Genomic DNA, 27540 nt, shown 5'->3' with positions numbered 1-27540 from the left:
ACTTTATTTTGTCGTCTATACTTTTTATATATTCAACAAAAAAATACCACTATGAAAACTAGTAATTAAGTAATCATTAGTCATATTTTATACAAAGTACTGAACATTTGCTGGTTCCAGATTCTCCGTTGTGAGATTGTGTTTAGTTTTCTCTGAATGTAAAATGAATATCTTGGAAGGTTTTATAGAAATATTATAAACATTTCATTGTGGAATTTATTGAATAACAATGATTTAAGTTTTCGACATTCTATACTAGGATGTTCTTTTTATATTGTCGACATGTCCTGATGTTTAAAAATATATACCAGTTGTTTTTAAGACGCTTTTAACATTTTATGAAAAACCTATCAGATGACTTTCCAGAACATTGGATGGGGTTTTTATGACAAACTATACTTTTATCTTTAATAATATATTTTTAAAGACATTTCGACAAAACATTATGTAGCTTATTTTTGTATTTTCAACACTATACTATGACATTTAGGAATTTTACTATTTTATGTCTTAATGACATACTATAGTACGACTTAACATACTTTACCTAAAAAGTGTAATAACATACTTTTATTTTTCTGACATAAAACGTTTTTGAATTATATTTATATAATACTATGCTATTTCTTATTTGACCTTTTATTCATAAGCATACTTTACAATGAACTTATTGACATTGGTTCAACCAACAGTCAAACACAAAGGTAATTATCAGAAGACTAAAAAAAAATACAAGGTAGACTAATCTAAACATTTATTATCTAAAACACATTTAAAGGGCCTGACGTTGTTTAATCAAAACAAAAGCGCCGCATCAGGCAGACAATCGATGCATGTTTGTTCACTTTTTATTGCACGATTCAACAGACGTGAGATCCTGCACAAAAGTGTTTCAGCACTGCATCAAGAAAAACAAAAACAAAACGTATGATATTTACAATAGATGCATCACTATTACCACTTATACAGTATGTACATATTAGTCTCTGGTTCACTAGGACAGTAGTTACAGAAGGAAAAAGGTACAGCTCTACAGGTTTACAGTGCTAACAAAACAACTGGCTGGACTACATTCACTCAACACGACGTTAGGATACAAAGAAAGTGGAAAAATACTCGTACGACACTCGCTGCCACCCTGGACGCGTCGCATTCACACGCCCTGGGAAGAAGGAAAACACTTAAAAATAAAACAAAAAAAGGTGCGGTTATAAAAAAATATATCCAAAAATGCACTGATCTCGTGTCACTTGTGTACAACGTAAAGGTTTTAGAGGAACAACTGAAAAGCCCAGACAGTAGCCTTTAGATGAACTGGTCCAGTTGATCCAGATATTAAAACTTTTTTTATAAATAAACGTCATATGAAATAAAAACGGTGCAAAATTGTCCATAGCCTCAACATTCTTGGAAACAAAACCCTAATTAGCCAACCCCCAAAAAGGGAAACTTATCACTCGACATGAATATTAAATGTGAGACGAGCATCTCAAATTCAAAACGGAAAAAGAAAGAGACAGCTTTTGTTTTTTGCTTTAAATGGAACAAATGTCCCTGAATGTCTGCAATAGTTCAAAGCTCAGACTAAAGTGGCCATTTTAGGACATCTTGGACAGAGTTTTTAGGGCTCAGCTCCACATTTTCAGCCTTTTAGATTTCCAGCTAGTCTACGGGACTCATCACCTCAAAAACAAGTTGCTAGCCAGCGTTTAGAAGTACAAACTAGATGCCGTTTGAGACTCAAAATCTCCTGGGAATAAAAACAAAAGACATCGGTCTTTTAAAAGCTAATCTACAGATGAAATATGAATGGTTTTACGATCAATGAAAGGCTCGGCCAGGTGACACAGAGGTCTTCAACATTTTAATCAGCATCATTTGTATGTTTACATGAAAAAAAAGTGACAGCATATCAGTCTCAAAACGTTCTTCCTGAAAATCACACTTATTCCTTCATGTTTCTGGGGTGGCCTCGAGCAGAAAAGACCCAGTAGTGTTTCTATTTCAGGCGGCAGTTTAAGAGCGCTCTCAGTTTCATGGTTCTCTGGTTCAGCATTCTGATCCCTAAATGAAAACAATAGACTCTAAACGGTAAATCTGAGCTAAAAACAACAGGTTGTAAAATAGCAAACAAATGTCTACGGTTAAATGTAACCTAACAAAAAAACGGTCATCTGAAGCCATAGTGTCCTGGTTTTACCTCTGGCATATATACTATATATAAAATTAAAACGTTTTTGCAACCGGTTTGATGTTTTACTCTATTCCAGTAATCATAATGTTTGTCTTTGATATACACATATATAGATATAGCTATAAAAACTCTGCTGATGATCCGTGTGAAGTGATGGGGGGGGACCCACTGGTTCCTTTTGTTATTCTAAAATGAAAGAGTAAGAAGGCAGTCCTGTTGGATGAAGAATGAGGGTAGAAATAGGCAAAGTGTTCTAACCTGCGCTCGCGCTGCAGCTTTTCACCACAGATGGTTCGCCTCAGTGCGGAGAAGAGAAATAAACCTGAACACGTTTACAAGTTGAAGAACGTTAGAGGCCGCTGCCGAGCATGTGAGGAATCAGCGGCTTTCCCTGATGAAGATGTACCGTGCCTTGGTTTTGTGATCTTGCGAGACTTAAGTAAGCAGGGTTTATATTTGTCCCCCAATGGGGAAGCACGTGTCAGAGTGGTTTCTCTCTGAGGGGTCAGAGGTCACTTTTAGGCCTCTGCTGCTTTCCTCTTGGAGCCTTTTATTTTGGCGGGGGCTCCTCTGGCCTTCCTGGAGCCTTTAGCAGGACGAGCAGTAGTGACGGTCGGTGTTGTCGCGTTCGGCCCAGAGGTTTCCACCGGTTCCTGGGTGATCGTTCCCTCCAGCTCCTCGTGCTCCTGACAGCACATCTGCCCCGTGGGGGGCCAGGTTCGCAGCGCCCCCTCCTGGTGGGCCTTGCAGAAGGAGTTGGGGCAGAGCTGGCAGAAAGCCTCCGAGGTTTTCCCGCAGACGTCACAGTGGTGCCAGGGGCAATCCCAGCGGCCTGCAGGGAGCGAGAGAGGAAAGGAAACGTTTTTCAGAATACATGACAAATAATTTTGTTGAAATAAACTCACACACTGTACAAAAGGGGATAGAAAGAACCTGTGATAACCAGAGTTACAAAGATTAAACTCCTGGAAAGAGTATTTTAATGGTAATGAACGTTAAATCAAAGAGAAAATGATACTTTGTTTACATGCACCAACAGTTTTGACGTTAAAACAGTAGTATTTGATCAGATTCTCTATAAAAAGCTGCAGTGAGTTTCAGGCGTTTCCTACCGAAGGGTCTCTTGGTGAGGTTCAGGCAGGTCAGGTGATACGCCTTGCTGCACATCTTCTTGCCGCAGAGCACCAGCTGCCCTCCGTCTCCGCAGCGGAAACAGTCGTCATCAGACTTCTTCTTCCCCTCCGCTTTCTTCTTCTTATACTTTCTCTTCAACCGCTTCCCTTTGGGATCAGCTGTCTGTCCGTTTGAGTTCTGCAGAGGAGACGTCAGGTTGGGATGAAATTGATCTACACTGTAGACTAGGGCTGTCCCGAATACCATTTTTCGGGCTCCGGATATTCGGTAGTAATCAGCAGCGCGGGGGGGGGGGCGTAGTAATCAGCAGCGAACCGCTTCAACACGTGTATTTTGGTGTATTCAAGGCATTCATTTTGTTATTCTACTGTATTGTTGTTTTATGGTTATTAACCCAATTTGTGTTCTTTGAAATTGAAAAGGATATCGCATTGTGTTTGTTACTTTCGTTGCAGTTGTATGGGTCTTAAGTGTAATTTGGCTTGCCTTCCTATTTATGGACATGCTTTTATTTTGAAGGAGAGGTAGCGCTGTTGACAGGAAGTTGTTGTTGCTTTGGAAACAACGTGACGGAGATTAACGGAGAAAAGTAATATCTACATATAAAGACGGAGAAAGTAAACGATAGCGTTTATGGTTAAGTGTTCGCACCCCCCGAACAAGCTCTTACGTTGATATTAGAGATTTCAATAAATTACATTTGGAAAAAAAACGGGGGAAAAACAAACAAAACGAATATCCGAATAACGAAATTGAAACCCGAATAGTACTCCAACGAACGAATATTCAGATATTCGGGTACAGCCCTACTGTATACATGTACAATTCAATACAGTTCAAAAAGTTCCGCTCTGATTATAAAGCTCACCTTTGGCCGATCACCAAGGAAACCGCTGCAGTTTGGAGCCTCGCAGCGACAGACCGTCTTCTCGTTCCCGAGGCAGTCCAGGTTGTAATTAAAGGTCAGCTCAGTGCCTGGAATAACATACGTTTGCTCTCAGTCTTGTTACTTCATTGTAAATGTAATTATTCTTCCCACATATGGCAGGGTAGTGAATAAAGGCTTTCATCATCTCACCCTCTGGGATCTCGCAGACGGCGAACAGGCCAACCCTCGTGTCTCCGTTCACCGTCCACTTCTGCGTGTCACAGTTGGGCTGACAGCTGTGGTTCATGAAGCGAGAGTAGTTTCCCTTCGGACCAGCGTCAATGATCCGGTCCTTAAAAAGATAAGGAAATCATTGCTTTCATTTTTGTCAAATGTATTCATACACTTTCTTTTACCATCATTACAACTTATGTATCACAGAATAGGGACGCTCCGATCGATCGGCCGCCGATCATTATCGGCCGATATTCACTCTCGGCTAATCGATAGGTTCTCTCTATAAAGGTCAAATACAGGACACTTTTCTCTGTGTGCGGCAAAACAAGCTCGCCAAAATGGCTTCACCGGTCTGGCAGTATTTGAAGGTGTCCGAAAAAGACAGTAAAAAAGCGGTATGCAACGTGTGTGTGTGAAGCAGAAATCCTGCAGCTCCGCCCACTGTGACCATAGACTGTATATAAAGGCTGTGACGGACCGGCGAGCGGAGCGAAACACACAAGAGTTAGACCTAACAAGGACCATGACCGTTGCCAGGAAAAACAGGCACTCGCTTGTTTAATTATTTTGCGGTCTAGATTTCTTTAATTGTTTGCGTGCGTTTATAAATTACCTCGAGGGCCATACCAAATGGTCTCGCGGGCCGTATACGGCCCGGGGGCCAGAGGTTCCCCACCCCTGCTTTAAATGGAAGATCCCCATAGGCCCCGCCCACCCGATCGGATCGGCCGATACTGATTCTGGCGATCGGCTCCAAATTGCCCGATCGGGGCATCCCTATCACAGAATTCAGTCAAATCTTCTTTTAAAGGTTTTTAGTAGGGCGGCCGCCCGTAGTTTCAGAGCGCATCGAGTTTAAAATACCATCTATACAATCCAAGCACACAGCCCCGCTCCTGCCGCCCGCTTGCAGCACACCAGACTTGAACGCCTGGTCACGTCTACGAGCAGCAAACTTTCAACAAAGATCGCTAAATGGGTGGCGACAGCTTGCAGGCCAATTAACATAGTGGAGGACGAGGGGCTGCGTGATATAATCCGGGTCGCATCCAACGACTGCACTTCTGAATTGCCTTCCAGAGCCACCACTGTGTCGAAAATACACAACTTGTATGAAGTCCAAACAGCGAAAGTAGAGGAGGATTTAAGAAAGACTCACCGGAGACTATTGGACTTCAGTCAGTAAGGACAGTCACCTCGGGGTCACAGCGCATTGTTTTGACCCACAGCTTCAGGCTCATGCTTTGACAGTTATGAAAACAGAGGAGCAGCATTTTGCACACACACACTTATTATTGTATTGAATGAGAGGTTCCAGGTTGAATTGAGGCAAATATTTGTAATGTTCAGAAGTTCTTGTGTTTAATATTCATGAGAATATTTGTCATTGTTCAAATGATAATAAAAACATTTGCATAAAGCATATTTGTCCACTTATATGTTGATAAGAGTATTAAAAACTTGACAAATATCCCACTAAGGTACATTTAGAACAGGTGAAAAATGTGCGATTAACTTGTGATTAACTATGGACAATCATGTGATTAATCGCGATTAAATATTTTAATCGACTAACAGCCCTATTTTTTTAGGTAAAGATTTATATCGATTATTTTTTTATTGAATCAAATGTTGTCTTCTTTAATTTTATTTAAAAAACGTTGCAGTGCGTGCCTCTCTTTGCCTGCGACAGGATGGAGAGAACATGTTTGTTGACCGCAGTAAAATGTTTAGAAGGGCTAAACCATCTCTCTTCAATACATTTGGACTTTAGGTCTTAACAATGATCTGTGAGTACAAATAGTATAATACTTATAATGTTAGAGAAGCCTAATGTTACATTTTAATGACAATTATTCAATGAGAAGAGAAACATTACACTTTTTAAAACTATATATTGTTTGTATCATTAGCTTGAATAGGATTCAATCTATGGCCTAAAGCCGGGTTTGTAGTATTGACTCCTGTAACGTTACAGTTTCTAGCATGCAACATTCCCAATGCAATACCATCGTGTTTATCTGGCTCCCAGTAGAAAAGGCTCTGCTACAGAGAAACAGCACCATGATACACTGCGGAGCAAATCAAAGTACTTCCAGCTTCCAGTACAGCACTCACCTTGTCGATGGTGAGCATGTAGAAATCTGTGATGTTGTACTCGTGGGCGTACTTGATCCTCGCCCTGCACTCCTCCTCGTCAATCAGCTCTCCGATGTACTCGTTCACAAACTCGCCCTGTTGGAGAAGCAGAGATGTGTTCAACTCAAATCTCTCAAGTCTTTTATTTTAACTTAATTGTAGGCTCAGTTCCTTTAAAAAAATAAAACCTTTACACCCAACGAAAGTTTCTTTATGTGTTAGTAAAAATGTAATTAAAAAAGGGAACTAATTTGTCTTTTTGGTCAAAGTGAAAACAGTTAATATACTCTACACCAGGTTCTTGTAGTACTGATACCGTCCACTGGACTCCTAGTTACGTCCCGAGCTGCGTACATGATTTAGTTCGGCAGCCAAATACCGCAAAAATAATCTGTGACGCGTTTGTGTGTATTGTGTTTGTTTCCCGGGGAAACCCTCACAAGAAACACCGGCTGTTGTTATGCCTGCTGTGACGGTAAGTTGCCTCTTGTAATTATGCCTTTACGAGCTTAAAGGTTGTTTTTATCATCTGAATTTGGCGAAACAAGTTTAATATTCTAAAAACCAAGACTTTGTTTATTTGAAATCAGATGAAAACAAACTGTCGCGGACCCTGCCGTGTTATCTATGATTAGTACGCTTTTCATTCATAATTTCAGCGGGAGGGAGGGGGAGCGGCGCTGAGGAACAGCAGAGTGCGGGCTGACGGGTGTCTGTGTGGACAGAGACTGGCTACAAGTGTCTTAGGTTCAAGTTAGACAACTAATGTCTGGGTCAGTGTTCATGACTTCAGGTTTATGTCCTCTAATGGTTCATCTCAATACACACACATGTTCCGTGCTTTCCAAAAGTTTAAAATAGTTTTATTCCACTGTTAAATAACCTGTTCAATACAAACATGCCACTCGTAAAAATTAAATAACATTTCTGTGAACTGATATTTGTTTAGCGAGCTTATTCGAGGATGCTCCCTGAAAGATTGTAAAACGTCAATGAAGATGTCAGACTTAGTATATTTGTTAATAATTACATACAATACATGGCATTTGTGTGCGTGTGTGTGTGCGTGTGTGTGTTCCAAGTGAATCTGAGGCCCCCTGGTGGCCAGTACATAAATGATGTGGGCACCACCATGCAAGCTGCCCATCCCTGCTCTACACAGTATGCTCTGGGTAGATTAGCTGACTAAATGAAATCTCATGTACAGTGTCTTAAGTTGAGCCTGATTAATTAAGGATCTCCGAGGCTGAAAACAATATGGAAGTAAAACAAAACATACATTTTAAATAACATTCTTTACTCGTGATATCCCTAAAATAAGGGAACATTAATTGGATGAGACTTTTCTGGTCAAATGGCTGGTGTTACTTTAAGCAGTCATATTGCAGGACAGGCTCACCTTCTTGATGTCCCGCAGAGAGATCAGGCCCCAGCCCTTCCCGGGCGCCTTGATGATCTTGGTCTCGGGGTAGAGGCGTTTGGTGAAGTCTTGGTTACAGCAGCGCACCCCGCTGGGACACACCTGCGGGTGGCACTCGTACTGCAGCATGCGGTTCAGACACTCCGACTCAAACCCACACGGCCTGTCCACCGACGGCTTGCAGTTACACTTCGGGATCTCAGAAATGTCCGCAGTGTAGACCTGAACCTTACCGTACGGTTTGTTCACCTGAAGGCAGAAGAAAAAGAAAAAACAATCAACTTCAGGAAAAATCAATAACAAATGATATCTATAAAAGTAAGAAAGCAAACTCTTCAGATGCATTAACTGAATACTTGAACAAAGGAGAAAAAGGGAAAACACTTTTAGATTTCACACCTTGATAAACTTATAAGGGGGTGGCTTTCGGCTGTTCTCTTGCGCTTCCTTGGCCTCTCGTTTGATTTTGTTCTCCTTGAAACGAGCTTCAGCCTCCAGCAAAGCTGTGGAAAAACAGACCATGTACAGGCTTATCACATGATCTCTCTGTGAACATTTACCAAACATTTAGCTGAAGTTAAAACAGTGCAAGTATGTAAACAGTGCAATTTCAAGCACTTTTTCAATTAGACAGTTTATGCTTTCTTAATTGTGCTTATATTCTTTTAACTTGATACATTTGAATTTGGAAAACATTTATAAAATGTAGGGATGCACGATAATTATCGGCCCGATAATTATCGTTCCGATATTAGGAATTATGACGTCATCCCGATAAACCCGATAACAGTATTAATAGCCCCGATACTATACAATATATTTTTTGGGTAAAAATAAATAAAAAAATTCTGCTGTGTGGGTGGATTGGGATGAGGGGCGCTTGTTTTTCACTCGGCTCCTCCCGTTTTGCCAGTACTGTGGTATTAGTGGTTTAGGAAGAGGGGAGTTCTTCACAAATCCAGCGCTCCCTAATACTTCGAACCTGATCAGTCACCTGAAACATCGCCATCGCTACGATGGTGTGTTAAAAGCGTACGAAGACAATAATACAATACAAAGTGTGTGTGTGTGTGTGTGCGCGCGCGTTGGAGCTATGTGCAACTCAAGGCATATGCTCGAACCGGAGCTGCCTGGACACTGCAATCATGTGCTGACTGTTCGTACAATGTCCCACTGTCTGGCTTCCTGCATCAAGTCAAGTGCTCGGCGCAGTTGTGGCGAAATGTCGCTCCTCTGTTTTCATTTAAACAGCTCCTTATATCCGTTAGCGCAGCTAGCTAGCACCAGATGCCAACAACAACAACAACAATGCACGTAAGGTCTCTCGCTCGCTCGGGCCACACATACACACACCCTCCCGGTCCTCCAGATGGCCAGTCGGTGCCTGCCGGTGAGCGTGGAAGTGTGGTCTGCCACAAGCGGGCGGCAGGAGCGGGGCTGTCAGCATCAGCTTGTAGATGGTATTTTAAACTCGATGCGCTCTGAAACTACGGGGCGGCGGAGGACAAAAAATACACATGCGTTAAATCGCGTTAAAATAATTAGTGGCGTACATTTTTTTGTATTATCGGTATCGGTCTTGAGAAGCAGGAAGTTATCGGTATCGGTTTCAAAAAACCAATATCGTGCATCCCTAATAAAATGCATTGTACTGAAATGATTCTGCTGATTACCTACATTTACATTTAAAAAGTTCCCCTTAACCGGTTAAGCCCTGAGCCTGTTTTTCAGGTCTCAGGCTCGAAAATGACATTCCCAGAACAAATGACCATATCTTCCCTTCTAAAAGGGTAAATTAATAATCTTTTTTCTCAAAGCAATGATAAACCTGTGAGTTGGATGTAGAAGAGTCAGAATCAATATAGATGTTTTTATTTTAAAGTAAATTCAGATTGAATATAGTAAAAAAAATGTAAATGATAGTGTCCGTCCAAAAAAAAAACATTACTTATAGTGAAACCCACCCTTGAATGATGGGCTAGTAGACTAAAAGCTTTAGGATCTAAACTACAACATATAATAAGTACCCTGTATCAAGATTGATGCAAAACAAGTGACATTTGATCTTTTTAGAGAGATTTAGAAGAAGAAAAAAAGCGTTATCGTTTTAATGCCATTGAACACAACAGCAAAAGACAAGACAATGTCCTGTTTTTGCTCCGTAAAGCTACGTCGTGTGTTGTCTGGTTTGCTTCCCCTGCCGTGAGTTTTGATCGCACAGTGATGATACCCCTAGAATCTGTGTAATCTCAGCTTGCTAGCTGATATTTGTTTTTAAATGAAGCCCTGAGACACAGTTTCGTGAAAAAACTGGTTATGTAAACATAAACTTTAACCCTCAACTATAAATGTAAAAGGTTCAAATCAAAACAAGCCAAACACTTTTATGTGCAGAAGTTGTGCTTTGATGCAATGTTCATTACTTTTGTGTTCCTAATTTCTTTCATGAGTTTTAATAACTTTTAAATCACAAAATGTGTCCAAAAAGTGTTTCTAGGAAGTATATCTTTACCGTTCTTGAAGACTTTTCCGATGCTGGTCCCCTGGTGCTTGCTGCCTCGGTCTCCCTCCATGTAGGGAAACACTCGGCCCTGGTGAGTCCAGAAGTAATCCTTGGAACCAAAGAAGAAGACGGGGAACTCTCCGATCTCATGGCGAAGGTGCTGGATGTTGGTGGGGACATTTCTGGGGTGGTGGATCTCTGCAGGCCACCATCTGAAGAGGAAAAGGGGAAGGAACAAGAGTTAGTTCTTTATTCAGAGTCACAGTCCCAATACAGAACCACAAGGAACACAAGCGTGTCTGTGAAATTAGAACAGATAGAAAGAAATCCGAATAAGGGAAGAGATTCTCTGACCTGTATGTTCCCAGTTTGACCCAGATGATGTCTCTGTATTGGGGTTTCTTTCCGGCTCGGCAGTCGTTACAGAACCAGCTCCCATCAGGCATAGCGATGTTAAGGCAGTCGGGGTGAAAAGCTGACGGACAAGACTCGCAGCACAACAGCTGGCCTCCTGCAATATAACAACATTTAGTAACAAGTCAGAATCATCAAAGCTGGCAAAAGAGCCCAAATTAATGATCAACTCATCTGTGCAAAGGAGATAGAGATGTGTTTAAGTTGTGAAGCAGCACGTTTACAGGGGAACTTAAAGAATTACGTTAGTATTGATTTTAAGACTAAGAAGCTATACATTTGATACTTTTATTTCTGTCTCTGCAAACATGGATGTGGTTCTAACTGAAAACTGATGCTCAGGGACTGCTCTAGTTCAGCATCTCGTTTGATTTTCAGTTTGCAGTATGTTGTTATAAACAGCTCCACAGCCAGCCCTTAAGAGAGATTAAAGAGCTACAGAACATTAACTGCACTCTCTGCAGCACATAATAAAAAAGTATTCCTTTTTTTATCTATTGATTCTGACAGCACAACAGACCCTTCAAATTCTCTCCGACAAAAATGATATAAATGTATTGCTATTGGCTGTCATGCTGATTAGAGAGCAATGGCAAACCTTTGGAGCAGACGAAGCACCAGCTGACGTTCACATGCGTGTGGTGCCTGTACCCCTTCTTGGCACTGAAGTGGTTGGTGCAGATGAAGGCTGTGTTGGTGATCATCTCACTTCCCGCAGCCGCACACAGGTCACCCACGTGGTACGCCACGGGGCAGCGCAGGCAACGCATCAACTTCCCTGCAACAGCAAGATGGAGGTATACAGCAGATTAAACAGATTCACCACACTCGGGTTTTGTATTCAGAAGTGACGAAACATATCTGATAAAGAAAAAGTGATAGATAAGGCTTAATGTTTAAGGTCTCATTTGTCAGAAAACGGGAGTTGATGCTTCATATTTCAAATTAATCTTACTATGGGTTAAAAATAAAAAAGGATAATTTATTTTCTAATATTACAGAAAATGTTGTCCAAAAATAAATAAATATAACTTCAGCTACTTTTAACTTAAAAAAAAATGTAATCTGTAAGTTATGGCAGGACATTTAGTTTCAAAATGTTAAATAGTTAAGATATAATGATGATGATGTCTTTCCCACACAGCTTTAACACAGCCACACAATCACCGCCTGAGGGTATGAGGATTAGCATGAAGGAAATCATCAACTCAAGTGTAAGTGCCAATACTTAATTATATAAACATGAAAATAAATGTCCTTGAAACTAAGCAACTAGTGCATTTGATCCTTTACCTGGACCATGATTGAACTACAATCGCAGGACTAACATTAACTCCAAATGAAACAGAATTTAAAACGGTATAAAGTCACATCTTTAGTGTCGCACAGCCTCACCCTTAGTGGACTTCTGCTTGTTGCGGCAGTCGAAGTTGCAGCTGAGGCAGGCGTGCAGCGGACAGCGGAGGCCCTTGTTGTCGAACACAGTGAGGGGGTTGAGGCTGATGCACGCCTCGTGGTAAAACTTGCCGCAGTTCTGGACGTGGCAGCGACGCAGAGTCCCATCCGACTGCTTACATTGGAAACATGAGTGAATCCCTGAGGAAAGCATCGAGGGAAAACATGTTAAACAGCAATAGATACAAATATGCATCCAAATGTAATTCTGTTATCACAAAAAACTGAGTTACCAAATATTTGTGACTGTACAAACTCACCTGTGCTGCACTCCTGACACAGCAGCTTCTTGTCAGGTTTGACTGACGGACCCAGACAGTGGAGGTGAAACATCCCACAGCACTGACCCTCACAGGCAACTAGGTCCTCACCAGCCTGCTGACACACCTGCAGGAAAAACACACAGATTGAGACATATGTGGAGGTAGAGACATTTTACTGAGTGATCAGAAGAAAAAAAAATGAAATTGAAGTAAGGAGAACAAGATATTTTACTGGCAGAAAGTGTGAAAGTATGTCCATATTAAGCGTCCTTAGGTTTCATGAAAAGCGCTATATGAATGCTATATCCAGCATGCATGATGGCTGTTGTTGGCTATGTTTTAAATGTATTATCTTTTCAATTTACACACGGCATCTATTGCACGTCTGTCCATCCTGGGAGAGGGATCCCTCCTCTGTTGCTCTCCCTGAGGTTTATTCAATTTCCCCCCACTAACGGCGCCTACACACCGCGGCGTGCGTTGCCGCTTCAACGCTTCTGCCCATTCACTTTGAATGGGGTGACGTCACGATTCGCCGAACTGCATTGTGGGAGCAAAGCGTAGCTTCTCTCGCGGTGCTCGCTGCAAAAGTAGAGCAATGTTCTACTTTTGCCGCCTCGACGGAGGCGTCAGCCAATCAAATCCCGCATATGCAAATCTGACAGTACAAGCGCTAGCCAATCAAACCGAGTGTATGTTGGGAGAGCCAGACCGCAGTTATTTCCCATATGTCAAAAAATGGAGGAGAAAATTATCGTGGCAGTAGGGAATCACCCGGTAACTCTATGACCAGTCCCTCTTTACCTACAGGGATACAAACCGGAGGAGCCAGGCATGGGGGGAGGTGGCAGAGACAGTGGGTGAAACTGGTAGGTTTTCGCTTGTTTGGGGAGTTTATATCCAGTGTACTTCGTTTGAATGGACAGCTAGCAAGCATAGCCAGTATATTTAGCCAGCATGGATGTAGCATGAATGCTTTGCTTTGTATGTCCGGGGCGGGACATTCATGTGATTGGTTGTTGGTCGTGTTGCTCGCGTTGACTCCCCAAGCTCAAGACACGCACGCCGCCGTGTGTAGGGGCCGTAACTGTGGGGGTTTTCTCTGGAAGTTTTTCCTTGTACGATGTGAGGGTCTAAGGACAGAGGGTGTCATATTGTCATACTGATATTCTGTACCCACTGTGAAGTCCACGGAGACAAATGTAAGATTTGTGATATTGGGCTATATAAATAAACATTGATTGTTTGATGTTAGAAACAAGCAAAGCGGCATTTGCACATTTAATTAAATGTAAGGACAGTGGGATACTGAAGACGTACCTGGCAGACAAACTCTTTCTTCCGTTCGCCCTTCTTTATCCCGTCTAAGCTGTCAATTGGAGAATCAGGACGTCCTTCACTCCCAGTACCCTGCAGCAAATAACATGTGGGGGTTTGAATAAATCAGACACAATTGTACGAATTCTATAACAGTATAGCAATTAACAATAACCTAAAGTACACTGTTTGAAACAGATCTGAGTAAACATACAACACAAAATGGAAACTGCCCAATTTAAGTTCTGCTCATAAAGTGGAAAGAATGGGCAAGAACTTTTGTATTCTTGATAATTAGGGTTGGGTACCGAGAACCGGTTCCGGTTCGGAACCGGTTCCAACATTTCGATTCCAACGGTATCATTTAGAAATGTGAATTTCGGTTCCGCTTTTCGATTCCTGAGGAAATGTTTCTCGCCGCTCTCCGTAGCCTACTGCATGACTGCAGCGGGGCGGGAAATGTAGCGTTGTATCTACATTTCCTACAGTGTAACCTGAGACCAGCGCCGGCCTGTCGCACTGGCATTATAAATGTTCGCCTAGGGCGCCAGATCTGTGGAGGCGCTGCGCTGACAGCTCTGGGAGAAAAAATAAATGTTTTGACCGTTGGTGCTCATCCTAATTTTCAGCCTTGATGTAACAACATTCATAATTAAGTAAATGTAACACCCTTTTCATCCCGGTTACACTTTTCATTTGCCCTGTACGATGGGCGCTGCAAGTGATGAAAATGGGGGATGTTGGCTTATCTGGCAACCGCAGCTCACGAGGGTGCACTGGAACCGGCGCTGTTGTTATTAGCATCTGGTGCTAGCTGCTCTTACGGAAGAAGAAGATGTTTCTACAATGATGTGGAGGGAGAGTCCTCTCCAGTCAGACTGAGAGGCTGATAACTTCAGCTCAGTGAGGTAAAGGACTCTCAGTGTTTAGATAGTTCACTTTAGTCTAAGTTATCTCAGTGGGTCTCAAACGTTTTGATCACAATTTATGTAAACACATATTTCCAAGGCACTCTTTTATAATTATTGGGATAAAACAGGTTTGAAATCATTCCAATGTATACTATAGGACAGTAAACCAGACATATCGTTTTAAACTGGAGATAAAAAAATATGCATAAATAAAATAGTAAAATAAGATATGAATGAACAACAAAAATAAAATGCATTACATGTAGGCTATTTGTTATTTAATTATTCAAATGTAAACCGATCTTTTTCATATGGGTGTTTGGAGTTGTACCCCCTAGATCTAGTCTCTAGTAATTCTGCGTGTGCACCAGATTGAAGCATTTTACTTCAAAATGTTCAAACATTTCTTCCCGGTATGCCTGAGAAGGCAGATATGCTTGTTTTTCTCAACAAGAACTGTTTTTAAAAGTTGAACTGTTGTAGCTTCAGGGGTTCTCAGGTTAAAGTTACATAGCAGTGAATATAAACAGACTGATTAATGTGAATATTACTTTAAACTAACCTGTGTAAAAGTTTCTCGAATAAATGTAATTTTTTTGGTGGAAGAAGCATGTATCATTTTTTTACCCTGCCCCTCAAAGAATCGGAATCGAGAACCGTTAAGAACCGGAATCGAAAAGTAGAATCGGAATCGGAATCGTGGAAATTCAAACGATACCCAACCCTATTGATAATAAGCTTGTGTGATTAAAATAACACCACCTAACTTGCACTGGTAAGCTTAATCTTAAAGGGGACCTATTCATGTAAAATGCACTTTTTGATGTCTTTTATACATAAAGATGTGTCCCCGGTGTGTCGGGGAACTCACGCAGCGTCAGAAAATAACACCCTCTCTCTTTTCCTCCGTACCCAAATCTCTAAAAACGGGTGTACAACGGAGGTGATCCAGATTTGTGTCTGATATGACATAATATCGGAAATGTGGACCCACGGCACTATCAGAAAGTTGCTATCAGAAACAATGCCTGACTGTTTTGGACGTAATATTAGACCCTCCAGAAAAACGTGATTCTGCGATCGCAGAATTTACCACATAATCAGCAAAATGGCGCAGATTTTTAAAAGGCCGCATATTTATCAAAAGGCCGCATAATCCCCGCATTTTTCCACACAAAATTGAGGGAAAAAAAAGTTAACTCCTCTTGACGTGAAGTGATGATGATGTTGACGCGACGTCATCAGCTCGCGCATCACAGAAGGTAAACAACACCGTAGAGTGAACGTGTGGAGCTCACACGAGAGAGAAAACACCAAGATGAAAAAATCTAATCCATCTCATTTACCGACGAACATTTCTGCTAAAGACCGGGCAAAGCAGTACCCCGATGTCTTGCACGAAAGTGAGGGGAAACTATTCTGCACCCCGTGCAACTGTGTTGGAGCATAAGAGAACATCGACGGTGACGACCCACTTTGATTCATTCAAACATTCGAAAATGCTTTCTGCTGCTGCGGACAAGAAAGCCAAACAACTCGCGTTCACCAAGGCATCGACCTCCAAAACCCTTTCGAGGGCTACAAGAAACGAGGTGAGAAGCCTACAAGATTGAAGCTGGTCAGATAACTAATGAGTAAATGAAAACAGAATGAGGTGGAGAAGTGTGTGTGTGTGTGTGTGTGTGTGTGTGAGAGAGAGAGAGAGAGAGTGTGATTAAAATAGCCCAATTGCTTTTACAATAAATAAACATTGGATGTGTTTAATTGAATAGTAAAGGGGTTTAACGTTAGTGGCAGGTTGTGTGTGAGAGAATAAATAAATAAGACATCCCAATATTTATTTTTTCTGCACATTTCGCAACTTCCCGCAATTTCACCGCATAAAATCACATAAAACCCTGCATGTTTGATCGCATAATCAAGGATTTTAGCCCGCGTTTTTCTGGAGGGTCTATAATATGGTCGGTGTTTACATTAGCATCGCTAACACTCAACGCTAACCTGTACTGGAGAGCATGTGTGTGAAGAAGCAGGAAATACAAAGGAACTCACCTTGTGGTATAACCGGTAAGAGAGAAAGCCTTTGAGCTCCAAACTGTTTCAGAAATAATCCTTGATAATTTTAAGCTTTATACCCCAAATCAGCACTTTTGAAACAGCAAGTGAAATAGAGGGATATGAGGCATGGCTAGAATGGGTGATCTGTTTGGTATTTTGAGCAAAACACTTCATAGACATGTTTTTTATATATATATATATATATATATATATATATATATCTGAGACTCATGCTATTGCCTAAAAATAGCATGATAAGTGCACTTTAAATAATAGTATAGCATCATCAAACTTCAAAATAACAATTGAACCTGTTGAGCACGTTTTAACTTCCTTAGTTTTACTTGTGAATCTCAGGCTGCTGATGTGAGGTTATTCTCTCACCTCGGGATCCGGACACAGGGAGGTCCTCCTCTTCTTCGCCTTGGAGGGCATGAGTTCTCCATCCTGCTTCCTTTTCCTTCTACGCTTTGGTTTCTCCGCTTCTTGGTCTTCAGTGAACAAAATTAGGTTAGGAGTGTGTTTGGAGCTATAACAAAACAGCTAAGATTATTTAGAAGCTAGAGCAAATCACACAGGTTTCAGGTGTGAATTTAAAGGAGAAGCCCATTAATGTATTGACTTAACAGATGTTTACCAGGGCATATTCGAGATGGAGAAAATGACCTTCTCCTTAAGACTTTGTAGTGGAAAATTTGACCAATACTGGGCTAAATGGGTTTCACCTGAAGGATATTCCCCAACTGCAATACATCTTTAATTTTTATTTGGGTTTCGTTTATTTTGATTTAGATTTTTTGTAAATAAAACACAATTCTGCTGTATATGTAACTTCCACCCGTTTTACCTTGTATAACTGCATTGCTTGTCTCACACACCCTGCTTCCACATGTGTCTCCGAGAGAATAATTCTCGATCCTCTCTCTTACAATTTAATACCAGGGTATATGCAGGAATCCTGAAGTCAAATGTAAGACCTTTTTTAAGACCCTTTTCAAACATTTTAAGTAATGCTGTCAAAATTATCGCGTTAACACATTTTTTGAATTAATTGCGTTAAAATATTTAACGCATTTAACGCATGTGCAGAATGGCCCGTCCCATACATCCCACCAGTGGCAGCGCCAGGGTATGGCTGGGGTAGGCTACACCCATACCAAGAAATGGCTTAGCCCCACCATGAAAAATGATGTTAAAGTAAGCAAAATAAAGTCCGCCAACTCGCGCCGAGAATTGCACAGACAGCAGTTAGTAAGATTGATTTCAGTAGCCACTTGTCTGGAAGTACCGAAGACCAGAAACGGTTTTGAAAACTTTTGTCACGTAGTGATCGTCTTCTCAATAGAACATCTTTGATAATGTCTTCTGGCCAATCAGAATCAAGATAACGGCGTGGTGTTGTTGCAGGATATCCCGACGGAGAATACTTTTGCTGTAGTACAGGGGTGCACATAACTGGTACAGGTTATGTGCGTAATCTGAAATGCGTACCGTCACTTGTGTCACAAAGCGCATTTGCGTACCGACGTACTTGTGAAGCTTTTCCAGAAGGCGGTTAGATCACCGGACGACAGAGTCGGTCTCCGTGTGCACAGACAGGGCTGCTGTTAACGTCGTTCTGTACAACGGAATTGTGCCAAAACTACGCCAACCGGCTGCGGAGGGAGACTCCCCCCTTCACTGGAGAACTGCGCTAAAACAGCTGATCACAACGTTCACACTGTGGTCACGAAGTACTCCACTAGCCCCGCCTCTGTCGACTTTCCTGAAGTACTCCCCCGTTGATAGAAATCAACACGTAATGAATTAAGACCCCACGGTTTGATGATTGATAGGTGTGTGGGTTGTCTTTCATTTTGACATGCAGAAAAATGTTATAATCCCCATACATACTGTATGTTAAATGGATATATCCGCCTTCTTTCATTTATCTTTCCATTCCCAACAATATACATAAAGAAATGGCATATTTTGGACATAGTTCGAATGGTGATTAATCATGATTAATTAATTTTTAAGCTGTGATTAATCTGATTAAAAATTATAATTGTTTGACAGCCCTAATTTTAAGACCTCATCGCCACTTGGAGTTTTAACCGGTTACATTGGCGACACACTTCACCTCACATTTACTATATAACAGTATTGATTGTCCTTTCTCCTTATCTTCCAACCATTTGGACGCAAACTTGCATTTCCCCATAACGATGTTGCTTAACAACCGGAGTAAACGGACCTTCGTGCGCTATCAAGCAGTGAGCGTGCGATGTCCTGTTCAGATGACGTCAAATCCAACGGGATGCCATAAATAAACTACACAGAATCACACTACACACCTACGCAATGATTACATTCAGGCAGACTGTAGAATACAACCTCTTTGGACAAGTTATATACTTATTGAAAACAAGCTACTAAATGTAATACCTTGGAAAATGCCGTTTAATACTTTGTAATGGCCTTCATTTTCGCTAAATTAAAAAAAAAAAAAATGATGTTTACCAGCGAGGAGAGCTTTTGACTTTGGGAGTCTCTTCTTGGGTTCTGTTACATCTTTGTCCGTTTTATTTCTTCTTCTCCGCTTTTTTTCTGTTCCTTCTGTAGTCAAAGCCTGGGAAGAGAAGACAAAAGGAAGAACATCTATTTACAAAGTGCCTACTATTCATTTTGGGAAATAAAATCATGTGAAGTTTGGTTAAAAAAAGAAAAAAGATCATGCATAATTTTAAATATTGCTTTGTGTTAGATGTTTACTTATCAAATCATTTTAGATCTCCAAAGTGTTTCCCATCTCAGCTATTACGTCGGAAACCTCACCTGTTTTTCAACTTCTTTGGTGGTTCTAAGTCTCTTTTTGGGCGGCTGAGCCTTGTCTGACGTAGCATCTGTTGGTGGGCTTTTAGGCGTCCTCTTTCGCTGCTTCTTGACTAAAAACAAAGAAACGTTTTTTTTTTTTTTTAAACCTTAACTTCGTCCTGAATCAAACATGTTATCTGCCGTTAAGGGATAGCACAGGAAATGAAAACAATGTTTTTAAAGGCAGCTTTGAAAGTGGCTTGAAGATGAATTTAACCAAACGTTGTTTAAGAAAACATAAAAGTAAATTGTCACACTCAAATAAGGATGAAATAGCACATTCTCTTGCATTTGGGCTCACTTAAATGACACATTCTCTATGGCTTTTTTTCACTTAGTCAATCACAACAACATTAACAAGCAACCCAACTATCAAACAGCAATTGTGCAATCAAGGTTGAATGGCTTACTTGGTTTTAACTAGGGGTCAACCGGCTTGGCCGATTATCGGGGCCGATATTCCGCATTTGACCGATTATCGGTATCGGCCTTTTTTTTTATCAAATTGCCGAAAAAACTTTGGCTCTGATGCGGCCGTTTCTCTGGCTGCAGTCACCACTCTGTGTCAGATTATTAATCAGGCTATTACTGAAGATTTTCCGGGCGGAGTAACTGTGGTGCGGAGGGGGGGCTGCGAGTGGAGCCTCGCAGTTTTTCAGGTTGATATGTGAAACTCATTAGCTAGCCAACATGTATCTAGCAAATGTTTAGGAAAATATTAGAAGTGAGGCTACTAGACTAACGTTATGTCTACTGTAATAGCCTCACTTTTAATAGTTTGCAAAACATTAGCTAGCACTAGTGTTTTGCAGTTGCTAGCAGCTTATTGGGATTTTATGCTAGATAGACAGATATAATAAATTAAGCATTATTGTTAGTTAAGCATGTCAGCCTGCAGCCCCACTTCTTGTCTCTCTCTAACTCATTGCAGATGACTGCACTAAAGAAAAGGGCACAGAGAGGAAACCAGTTGTAAGATGTTTAAAAGTTAATTAAACATAATATATGCTTAAATGCATTTCAAAGAAGTTGTGTTGAGTTGTGTTGGAGTTTGTGTTACTCTACATTTTGACACCAAGATTTTCTGATTTTACTGCAAATGTATATCGGTTCCAAATATCGGTTATCGGTCTCCTTGATTACTAATAATCGGTATCGGCCTTGAAAAAGCCATATCGGTCGATACCTAGTTTTAACAACACCAACACATTTTTTTTATACAATCAGGATGCAAAGTTCTTAAATAGTCTGGTCACATTAAGAGATAAATGCCACAATAACACAACCACTTCAGCATTTTGATAGCAACATGAGGCAATTCACAGATTCCACAGCTCTAGTAAACTCATACTAAGTTTCAACTTTCAACCAACCTGGAACTGAAACTGCAAGTGGGAGTGGGACTGGCTCTGAGATATTGTCTGTTGAAGAAACCAGCTTCGATTTCCTTTTCTTTACTGGGGCAGTTGTGTCCGTTGTAGATTTTTTCTGTCTCCTCACGATCTTTGTGGGAGACTGAGGCTGTCGGGGTCTTCGCTTTTTCTTCTGAGGTATGACTGATTCAGCTTCCAAATCTGGTGCAGAAGTGGTAGCATCCTAGAAATAAATCATTAAGAAATGTATCAACTGACACCATCCCAAAAACGCAAAAACTTTCCAAAAACCCTAGTATAACACAATTAGGGTTTTACATATTCACATTCAAAATTGCTTACAGTATTTTCACAGATTGATTTTGTATTAGAATAAATATTTGTTTCTACTTAAAAAGGTCAATAAGTTGTGCGTTTATAAGACTGTTTATCATGTTGAAGCCTATTCGTCAATATAGCAGCAAAAAAAAAGATACTTGTTTGAAAAAAACAGCTGTTCTCGGGTTATACAAGGTTAAATGGCCTTATCCACGGTTTCATTTGCACTTCAGAACGTTTCATGGAAGGTCCCACATTTACCTGCTCCATGAACCTGTTTCTGCAAGTCTGCATTCAAATAACTAAATGATGCAGGACACAAGCGATCCACTGATTTGAATGAATAATCCTCACCTGTGAGGCTGGCTGCGGATGAATCACATCTTTGGAAGAAAGTGTCTTTTTCAGCAGTTTTTTCGATAGTACATTTTTTAGAAGGCCTTTGCCCGTTCTTCGGCTTCCTCTTGAGTTGAGTTGTTTTCTGGGTGCTCGTGTATTTTTCTCTGTTGAAGTGCTTTCTTGGGATTGAGGGGCGGCTATGGGGTCGGCGGCGCCGCTCAACATCAGGGAGGGAGGTTCTGGGCTGAGTCTCGATTCTGTCTCCTGGGCCTGCTCGTTGCTCGGTTCTGGCTTCAACTTCTCCAGGATGCAGGGGTTCATGTGAGGACCGTCCTCATCGTACAGAAATGTGAAGTTCACTTTGCGCTCGTGCTGTGACATGCTGATGGCCTCCTTAGCCTGCATGACACCCATGTTCCACTGAGCCTGGAGTTTACGGGGCACAGAGGGAGCCGTCTGCATGGCAAAGGGAGGGAAAGAAACATAGTTATACAAAAGTTATATAAATTACCACCCAGTAGTATTGTTTAATCTTTGTGTTCTCCTCTGGAATATATGCTGCTAGGAGAAGGCCATTAACAAAGAAATACTTGTCTTACATTGAGGAGAGAATAAAAACGTTTACAAACTTGATTACTAGGATGTATCGTTTTTATGTTGTAAACATTATTCATTTCCTGTTTGTGGTAAGAAAACAGAATGCAAGTCTAACTGGGATGGCTGTTAGTTTAATGCGTTTCAGGGTTGTTGTTGTTGTTTTTTTAAATGGCACATGCTTCTTCATTTAATATTTTTGAAATGTAATCACCAGAGGGAACTTTGCATAAAACAGTTTAGGGAAGTGCAACGTTTTAATGTTGCAATTCTGTCTTAACAACAGCACACCACATCATCTACAGGCCAAAAGGAAAGGGTGTCACACTAGAAGAATCTAATTTACCTTTTTGTGAATCTCACGGGAGGCTGGACGTTTGTTGCGCTGGATAAGCTCCTCATATTGATCTTCCCCAGTGAAGGTCACCATGTTCTTCTCAAAGATGTAGCCTCTCTCTGGAGCGTCTCCAAAGTACTGCACGTGGTAGAGGAGGCCATACCTGGTAGTGATTGCTATAATAAATAAAAGCAGACACACACAGGATTAATATTAATATAAAAACAGAGCCTCTTAAAAAAAAGTGGTGGAGACTGTTTCTCACCTTTCTGTTTCTGTTTAATGTGAGTGTTGAAATCTGGGTCTGTGGTCACCATGCAAGGCCACCAGGGGTATCCTGACACTTTGGTCCAAACCAAATCACCAATAGAAAACCGGATCAGCAGAGGGGATTCTTTTTTATCCTGCGGAAACTCTTCAATAAGTTCAAGCTGCAGAAGAGGAAAAAAACAAACAATTAATCAATAAGAATAAAATAGAAACTAATCCAATCCAAATCACCGTTTCTCTCCTAAAAAACAATCAATAGTTTTTCCACATAATTTTAGACACGTAGTAAGTACTTTACAGTTTCCAGACAAAACAATACAAACAGCAATATCTGCAGTAGTGCATTAAGGTTTAAGGACATGTATATCAATTTCCAACATTTTAAGCCTATGTTGAAGTTTTTTTTTACTTCAGATTGAGCATCAATTTCCTCAAGGTATGTGGGCAAATATTTGAATGTCAACAGATGGAACAAATGTTATTTCTCTGTCAAAATTCACAGTGAATTCAACTTTCAATGTGAGGCCTGGTACAGTTTGTACTAACATGTATTACTCTTTATTTGGTTTAATATCATCCGTCAGCAAAAAATGTGCACATCATCAGGTTTATCTTTAAACCGGTATTAGCTAGGCATATTGTGGTTTGTAACCATGCATGACAAACAGAAGTTCTTCCTTATATTTTGGTTTTCGGTAGATATATATTGAGCTTCTACACCTTTATTGTGATTGTTATTATTATTACTACTACATAGGACAGCCGCCAAAGTTTGACAGGAGAGGGGGGAGTGAGAGGGGATGACATGAAGTAAATGGCTTAAAAGTAGGAATAAAAGCCAAACCTTTTCAGCTGGTCCACCTACAGCCTTGGTGAGGTCAAGTGGCTCCACAGGGATAGCAGGTAGGTTTGGTTTGTAAGGTCCCCCCCTCCTTTTCTTTGAGTCCTGTCTCTTCTCAGGTGCTGATAAAGTACCTTTGGTGGCCGTGGCCAAACTGGTCCCATTGGCACAACATTGCTCAAACAGCGGCTGCTGTTCCTTGAGTTCATGTTCCGTATGAGGAGTGCAATTATGTTGATGGGTGCCATTCGTAGAAGGGGCTTCAGCGCCCTTAAGCAAAGGTAGCTCTGGAGCACAAAGCTTAGGGAGCGTGTCTTGGTCGCCATTCAGCATAATGGAGGTGAGATCTTTGAGCCTCTCGTGGCTGTGGGTGATATTATTGTGGCCAGACATCTTCTGAAGGCCATCCTGTAGTGTGGCGGCTAGCTGAGCAGCAGCTTTGTCCATTAGTAAAGCAGGGTCATTGCTCATGTCCCCCCCTCCTTTCCGAACACTGAGGGACTCTGGCGGCTGCTTCATGTTGATTGGGCTGGCAGGTTCTGGCTTTGAAGGCAGGGAGCTACCTTTGCCGTCCATCCCATCCAACCCCCTCCAGGCTCACTACAAGGTAGGACAGAAAGTTCTTAGCACACAGACAACATACAAATATATATAAAAAACAATTATTGGTACTCTTCATTCTGGCAATTTGTAAAATAGCATTCTGGGATACGAATCCTATGGGCATAACATTAGATATTTTAGAAAATGGCACTCACTTGCTCAAGCGGAGAATGAACAGAGAGCTTGGAGGCGTTTGAGAAAACTGCACCTGTCACAGATTGTTCTAATCCGGTATTCTTCAATGTTTTAATAAGAAAGTGGACTCATACCATGACCATATGTCAGAAACAACAATGCCTCTGTAAAGTAATGCCTCAATGAAATCCAGAGCTATTCGTTGATCACAACTATGATAATGTGAACGAGGTCATGTAATTAATTATCGATTAGAACCATGCATACGAACAAAAAGCACAGTGCAGGCGGAAAGCCTCTTACCACGACAGTGTTTAACTTGGCTTTCTCTTGGAAAAGGTCTAGCTAGCGGCTAGCTGATGCACAGCGGTGTGGAGAATGCAGGAGGCTGGCTGCTGGCTCCACCGCATGCAGCGAATACCCAATGAGTGGGAGGCTAGCTGTGCTGCCGCCGTATCACCCGCTAGAAAAGCCGCGGAAATGGAAGCAGCTGACAAGTCGGAGTATTGCTAATGGGGTGCGAATAATTGATGGATTTCAATGTATCCCACATAAGTAAAAAACGGGTTACATGGGGGCTCACGTTAGAGTGCATTGTTAATTAGTTGAACATTAGGTCACTTGTAATGCAACGGCTGTGTAGAGTAACATTAACGCAAGCATTTTTAAGATTCTAACGTTAACTCACAAAAACATTACAGAGGCCAACGTGAAATATATGGAGCCAGCAGATGCACAGCACGTCATCCACAAAACAGGGCTTCGACTATATTCTGAAGAAGCAGCCACGATGTGGGAATCTCATGGATACCATCCATGGACAAGAGTTTTCCCGTACTGCACAACCGAAGCTCTGTCAAAGCTACAGTCAGCCATTACAACGCATTCCAGCAAATAGTCAAAGCCGCTTCCCCAAAAGCTAAACGCAGCCACCTATAAACTAACGTAGAAAAACAAATACGTGAATAACTAAACACAATGGTGTACGGCTAGACGTAGTGTTTTTAAACTGTTTATCTATTATTTCCGTGGTGTACTCAATTTGCAGGCGCCATGACAGCTCGTTTCAAACAAGCTAACGGTTTTAGCCGAAGCTAACAAGCTTACAGTCAAATTGCCCTAGTGTTAGCACAGTCAGCTAGCATTCAAGCTAGCAGGTCCTCTCTTGCTAAAATGGATGGTCGGGGCGAACAAGTGTACACGCGAAAAACTAACGCCGGCTAATGTCTCCAGGGTTGACAATAACATGAAAGACAGTCTCTTTGTGATTACCTGTTGAATCTCCTCTCGGTCGTTATAGTGGCTACATGTCCGTATTAATTCTGAAAAGCAGAGGGATTTCATTCAAGTCGAATCAAAACCTTGCGGGAAACTCAAAATCTCCGGCCAACCAGCGCGAAAAATACTCACTTCCGATTGGTCGGCAGCAGAGAGAGGCTCAACCGGTCCTTTCAAAAACCCAACCGTAGGAAGTAGCTGCCTGACCCGGTGTATCCATCTGTTTTGACATAATTTCACAACGTTTACATTATTATTTAATATTCAATACGATCACTGTATGTGTGTGTTTCTTACACCACTTATTCACTACTAAGTGTCGTTAAAAGTATACATGTATATTATGTACTGCTTAATATCACTTTCTCCTACCATATCAGCATTAGGGCTTCAACAAAACAGTGTGAAATATGTAAGTAAAATAAAAACATTGAATTAGTGCTTGTATGTTAAAGAATATTGCCACTTTATGATATTTAAAATAGTTTTTTGAAAGGGAGGAGGCCTATCATTTTGATGGGTAGGCCTACTCATTTAGTAAAAAATGTCATAACAACAAAAACTCAAAACTAATTGCAAATGAGATAACATATTGCATTTGCAATATAGTGGTCAATAGTTTCTAATCCTGCTATTTGATTTTGATGGACATAAGGAAGAAGTCTTTACATTCAGCCCACTTATCTTATGTCTTATGTGATGCAATTTATTGTAAGCTTTTATAAGGGAAAAGTTGCTACGAATCACTAACCATGTTCATGCAGTGTCTGTATACCTGTATACTAAGGTCGTGGTCTGGTAAGCTATATGTTCTAATGGTGGATTCCTTAGGGTTAATTCATTAGGAGTGGAGTGCAGTCTTCTTCTAGGATATGCTGTTCCTTCTCTTAATTAAATAACCGGAGGTCAAACGTTAATTGAGGACCTATAATTACATGTTGATCTAAATTCCTCTTCCTGGTAACGACCCGGTCATGGCAGAGCACATGCTTCCCTGTTTGTGAAGTAAATGCAAGCTGCAGTACCAACAGGGGAAACTGAGGGGCGTGAAACTAAATAAAATAATACAGACCACATCCGGAAACCTTTGCCTTTCAAAATAAAAGACACCATTCTTGATAGAGTATTCCAACAATGAATGACATCGGGTGAGAGATGACTTGAGCATGTAGACATCTCATCACATAGATACATTTAACGGCAACTTTCACACAAAATAAGAAGTACAACAAAAATGATGTTTGTTGCTTCAATTTAGTTTTTATTTTGATGATTGTGCTCTGTGGGAGCTTACTGTTTTTGATTGATTCATTCAATCTTTATTTCAGACTCAAGGTCAATGTTGGGTTGACGTTAAACAAAGCAGAGGACAAAGGTGTAAGGCCAGGTTGTGTTAAGGTATAACAAGGGGAAACACAAATCAATTGGGGAAACTATTTCTAACACAATGTCTGCATGCTACAAAATGTAGTAGTCTGTTCATGAAGAACTCAGGATGTGGTTCCTTTTACCCATGCAACTTAAAATGGTTGATTACTGGGATTCTCCTAAACACCCTTTGACAGTAATTTTTTAAGGACTTTTCTGTGTTATTGAGGGTCCTTGATTTGTATTTATTCTTATTTTATTTCAATTCATATGTCTCAATATTCGTATCATAATTTATCCAAAGTAAAGCCAATG

At 41.0% G+C, this 27540-nt stretch overlaps 1 protein-coding gene across 3 annotated transcripts; it reads right to left on the bottom strand.

Moving 5' to 3' along the window:
• Window positions 1–830: 830 nt before the first annotated feature.
• On the bottom strand, window positions 831–26766 carry nsd2 (nuclear receptor binding SET domain protein 2). Of its 3 annotated transcripts, XM_034111246.2 has the most exons (24): window positions 26633–26766; window positions 25990–26077; window positions 25852–25901; window positions 23845–24441; window positions 22996–23161; window positions 22740–22906; window positions 21815–22255; window positions 21143–21365; window positions 19731–19840; window positions 19416–19524; window positions 17298–17404; window positions 13948–14037; window positions 12625–12751; window positions 12305–12505; window positions 11508–11687; window positions 10850–11006; window positions 10505–10707; window positions 8392–8495; window positions 7972–8241; window positions 6552–6668; window positions 4407–4548; window positions 4197–4303; window positions 3307–3505; window positions 831–3026 (listed from the first exon to the last, which is right to left on the bottom strand). In XM_034111246.2, the coding sequence occupies exons 4-24, from the start codon at window positions 24415–24417 to the stop codon at window positions 2713–2715; spliced, it is 4107 nt and encodes a 1368-aa protein (XP_033967137.1). In that variant the 5' UTR covers window positions 24418–24441; window positions 25852–25901; window positions 25990–26077; window positions 26633–26766; the 3' UTR covers window positions 831–2712. The 3 variants fall into 3 exon arrangements, with proteins under 3 accessions (XP_033967137.1, XP_033967139.1, XP_033967138.1); XM_034111248.1 differs by lacking the exons at window positions 25852–25901; window positions 25990–26077; window positions 26633–26766 and adding an exon at window positions 24883–25089; XM_034111247.2 differs by lacking the exons at window positions 25852–25901; window positions 25990–26077; window positions 26633–26766 and adding an exon at window positions 24600–24860.
• Between the last annotated feature and the right edge of the window lie 774 nt (window positions 26767–27540).

This window comes from Pseudochaenichthys georgianus, chromosome 22 (genome assembly GCF_902827115.2).
Source record: "Pseudochaenichthys georgianus chromosome 22, fPseGeo1.2, whole genome shotgun sequence".
Classification (NCBI taxonomy): domain Eukaryota; kingdom Metazoa; phylum Chordata; class Actinopteri; order Perciformes; family Channichthyidae; genus Pseudochaenichthys; species Pseudochaenichthys georgianus.
The sequence above is the reverse complement of the archived record's forward strand: the minus strand, read 5'-3'. Positions and strand labels throughout refer to the sequence as shown.

Coding starts and splice junctions, on each gene's coding strand:
- nsd2 (XM_034111246.2), bottom strand. CDS start 24,417: ATGGACGGCAAAGGTAGCTCCCTGCCTTCAAAGCCAGAACCTGCCAGC. Junction 22,256..22,739: donor CCCGTGAGATTCACAAAAAG/GTAAATTAGATT, acceptor TTTGCCATGCAG/ACGGCTCCCTCTGTGCCCCG. Junction 11,007..11,507: donor GTGCTTCGTCTGCTCCAAAG/GTTTGCCATTGC, acceptor GTTATATTGCAG/GAGGCCAGCTGTTGTGCTGC.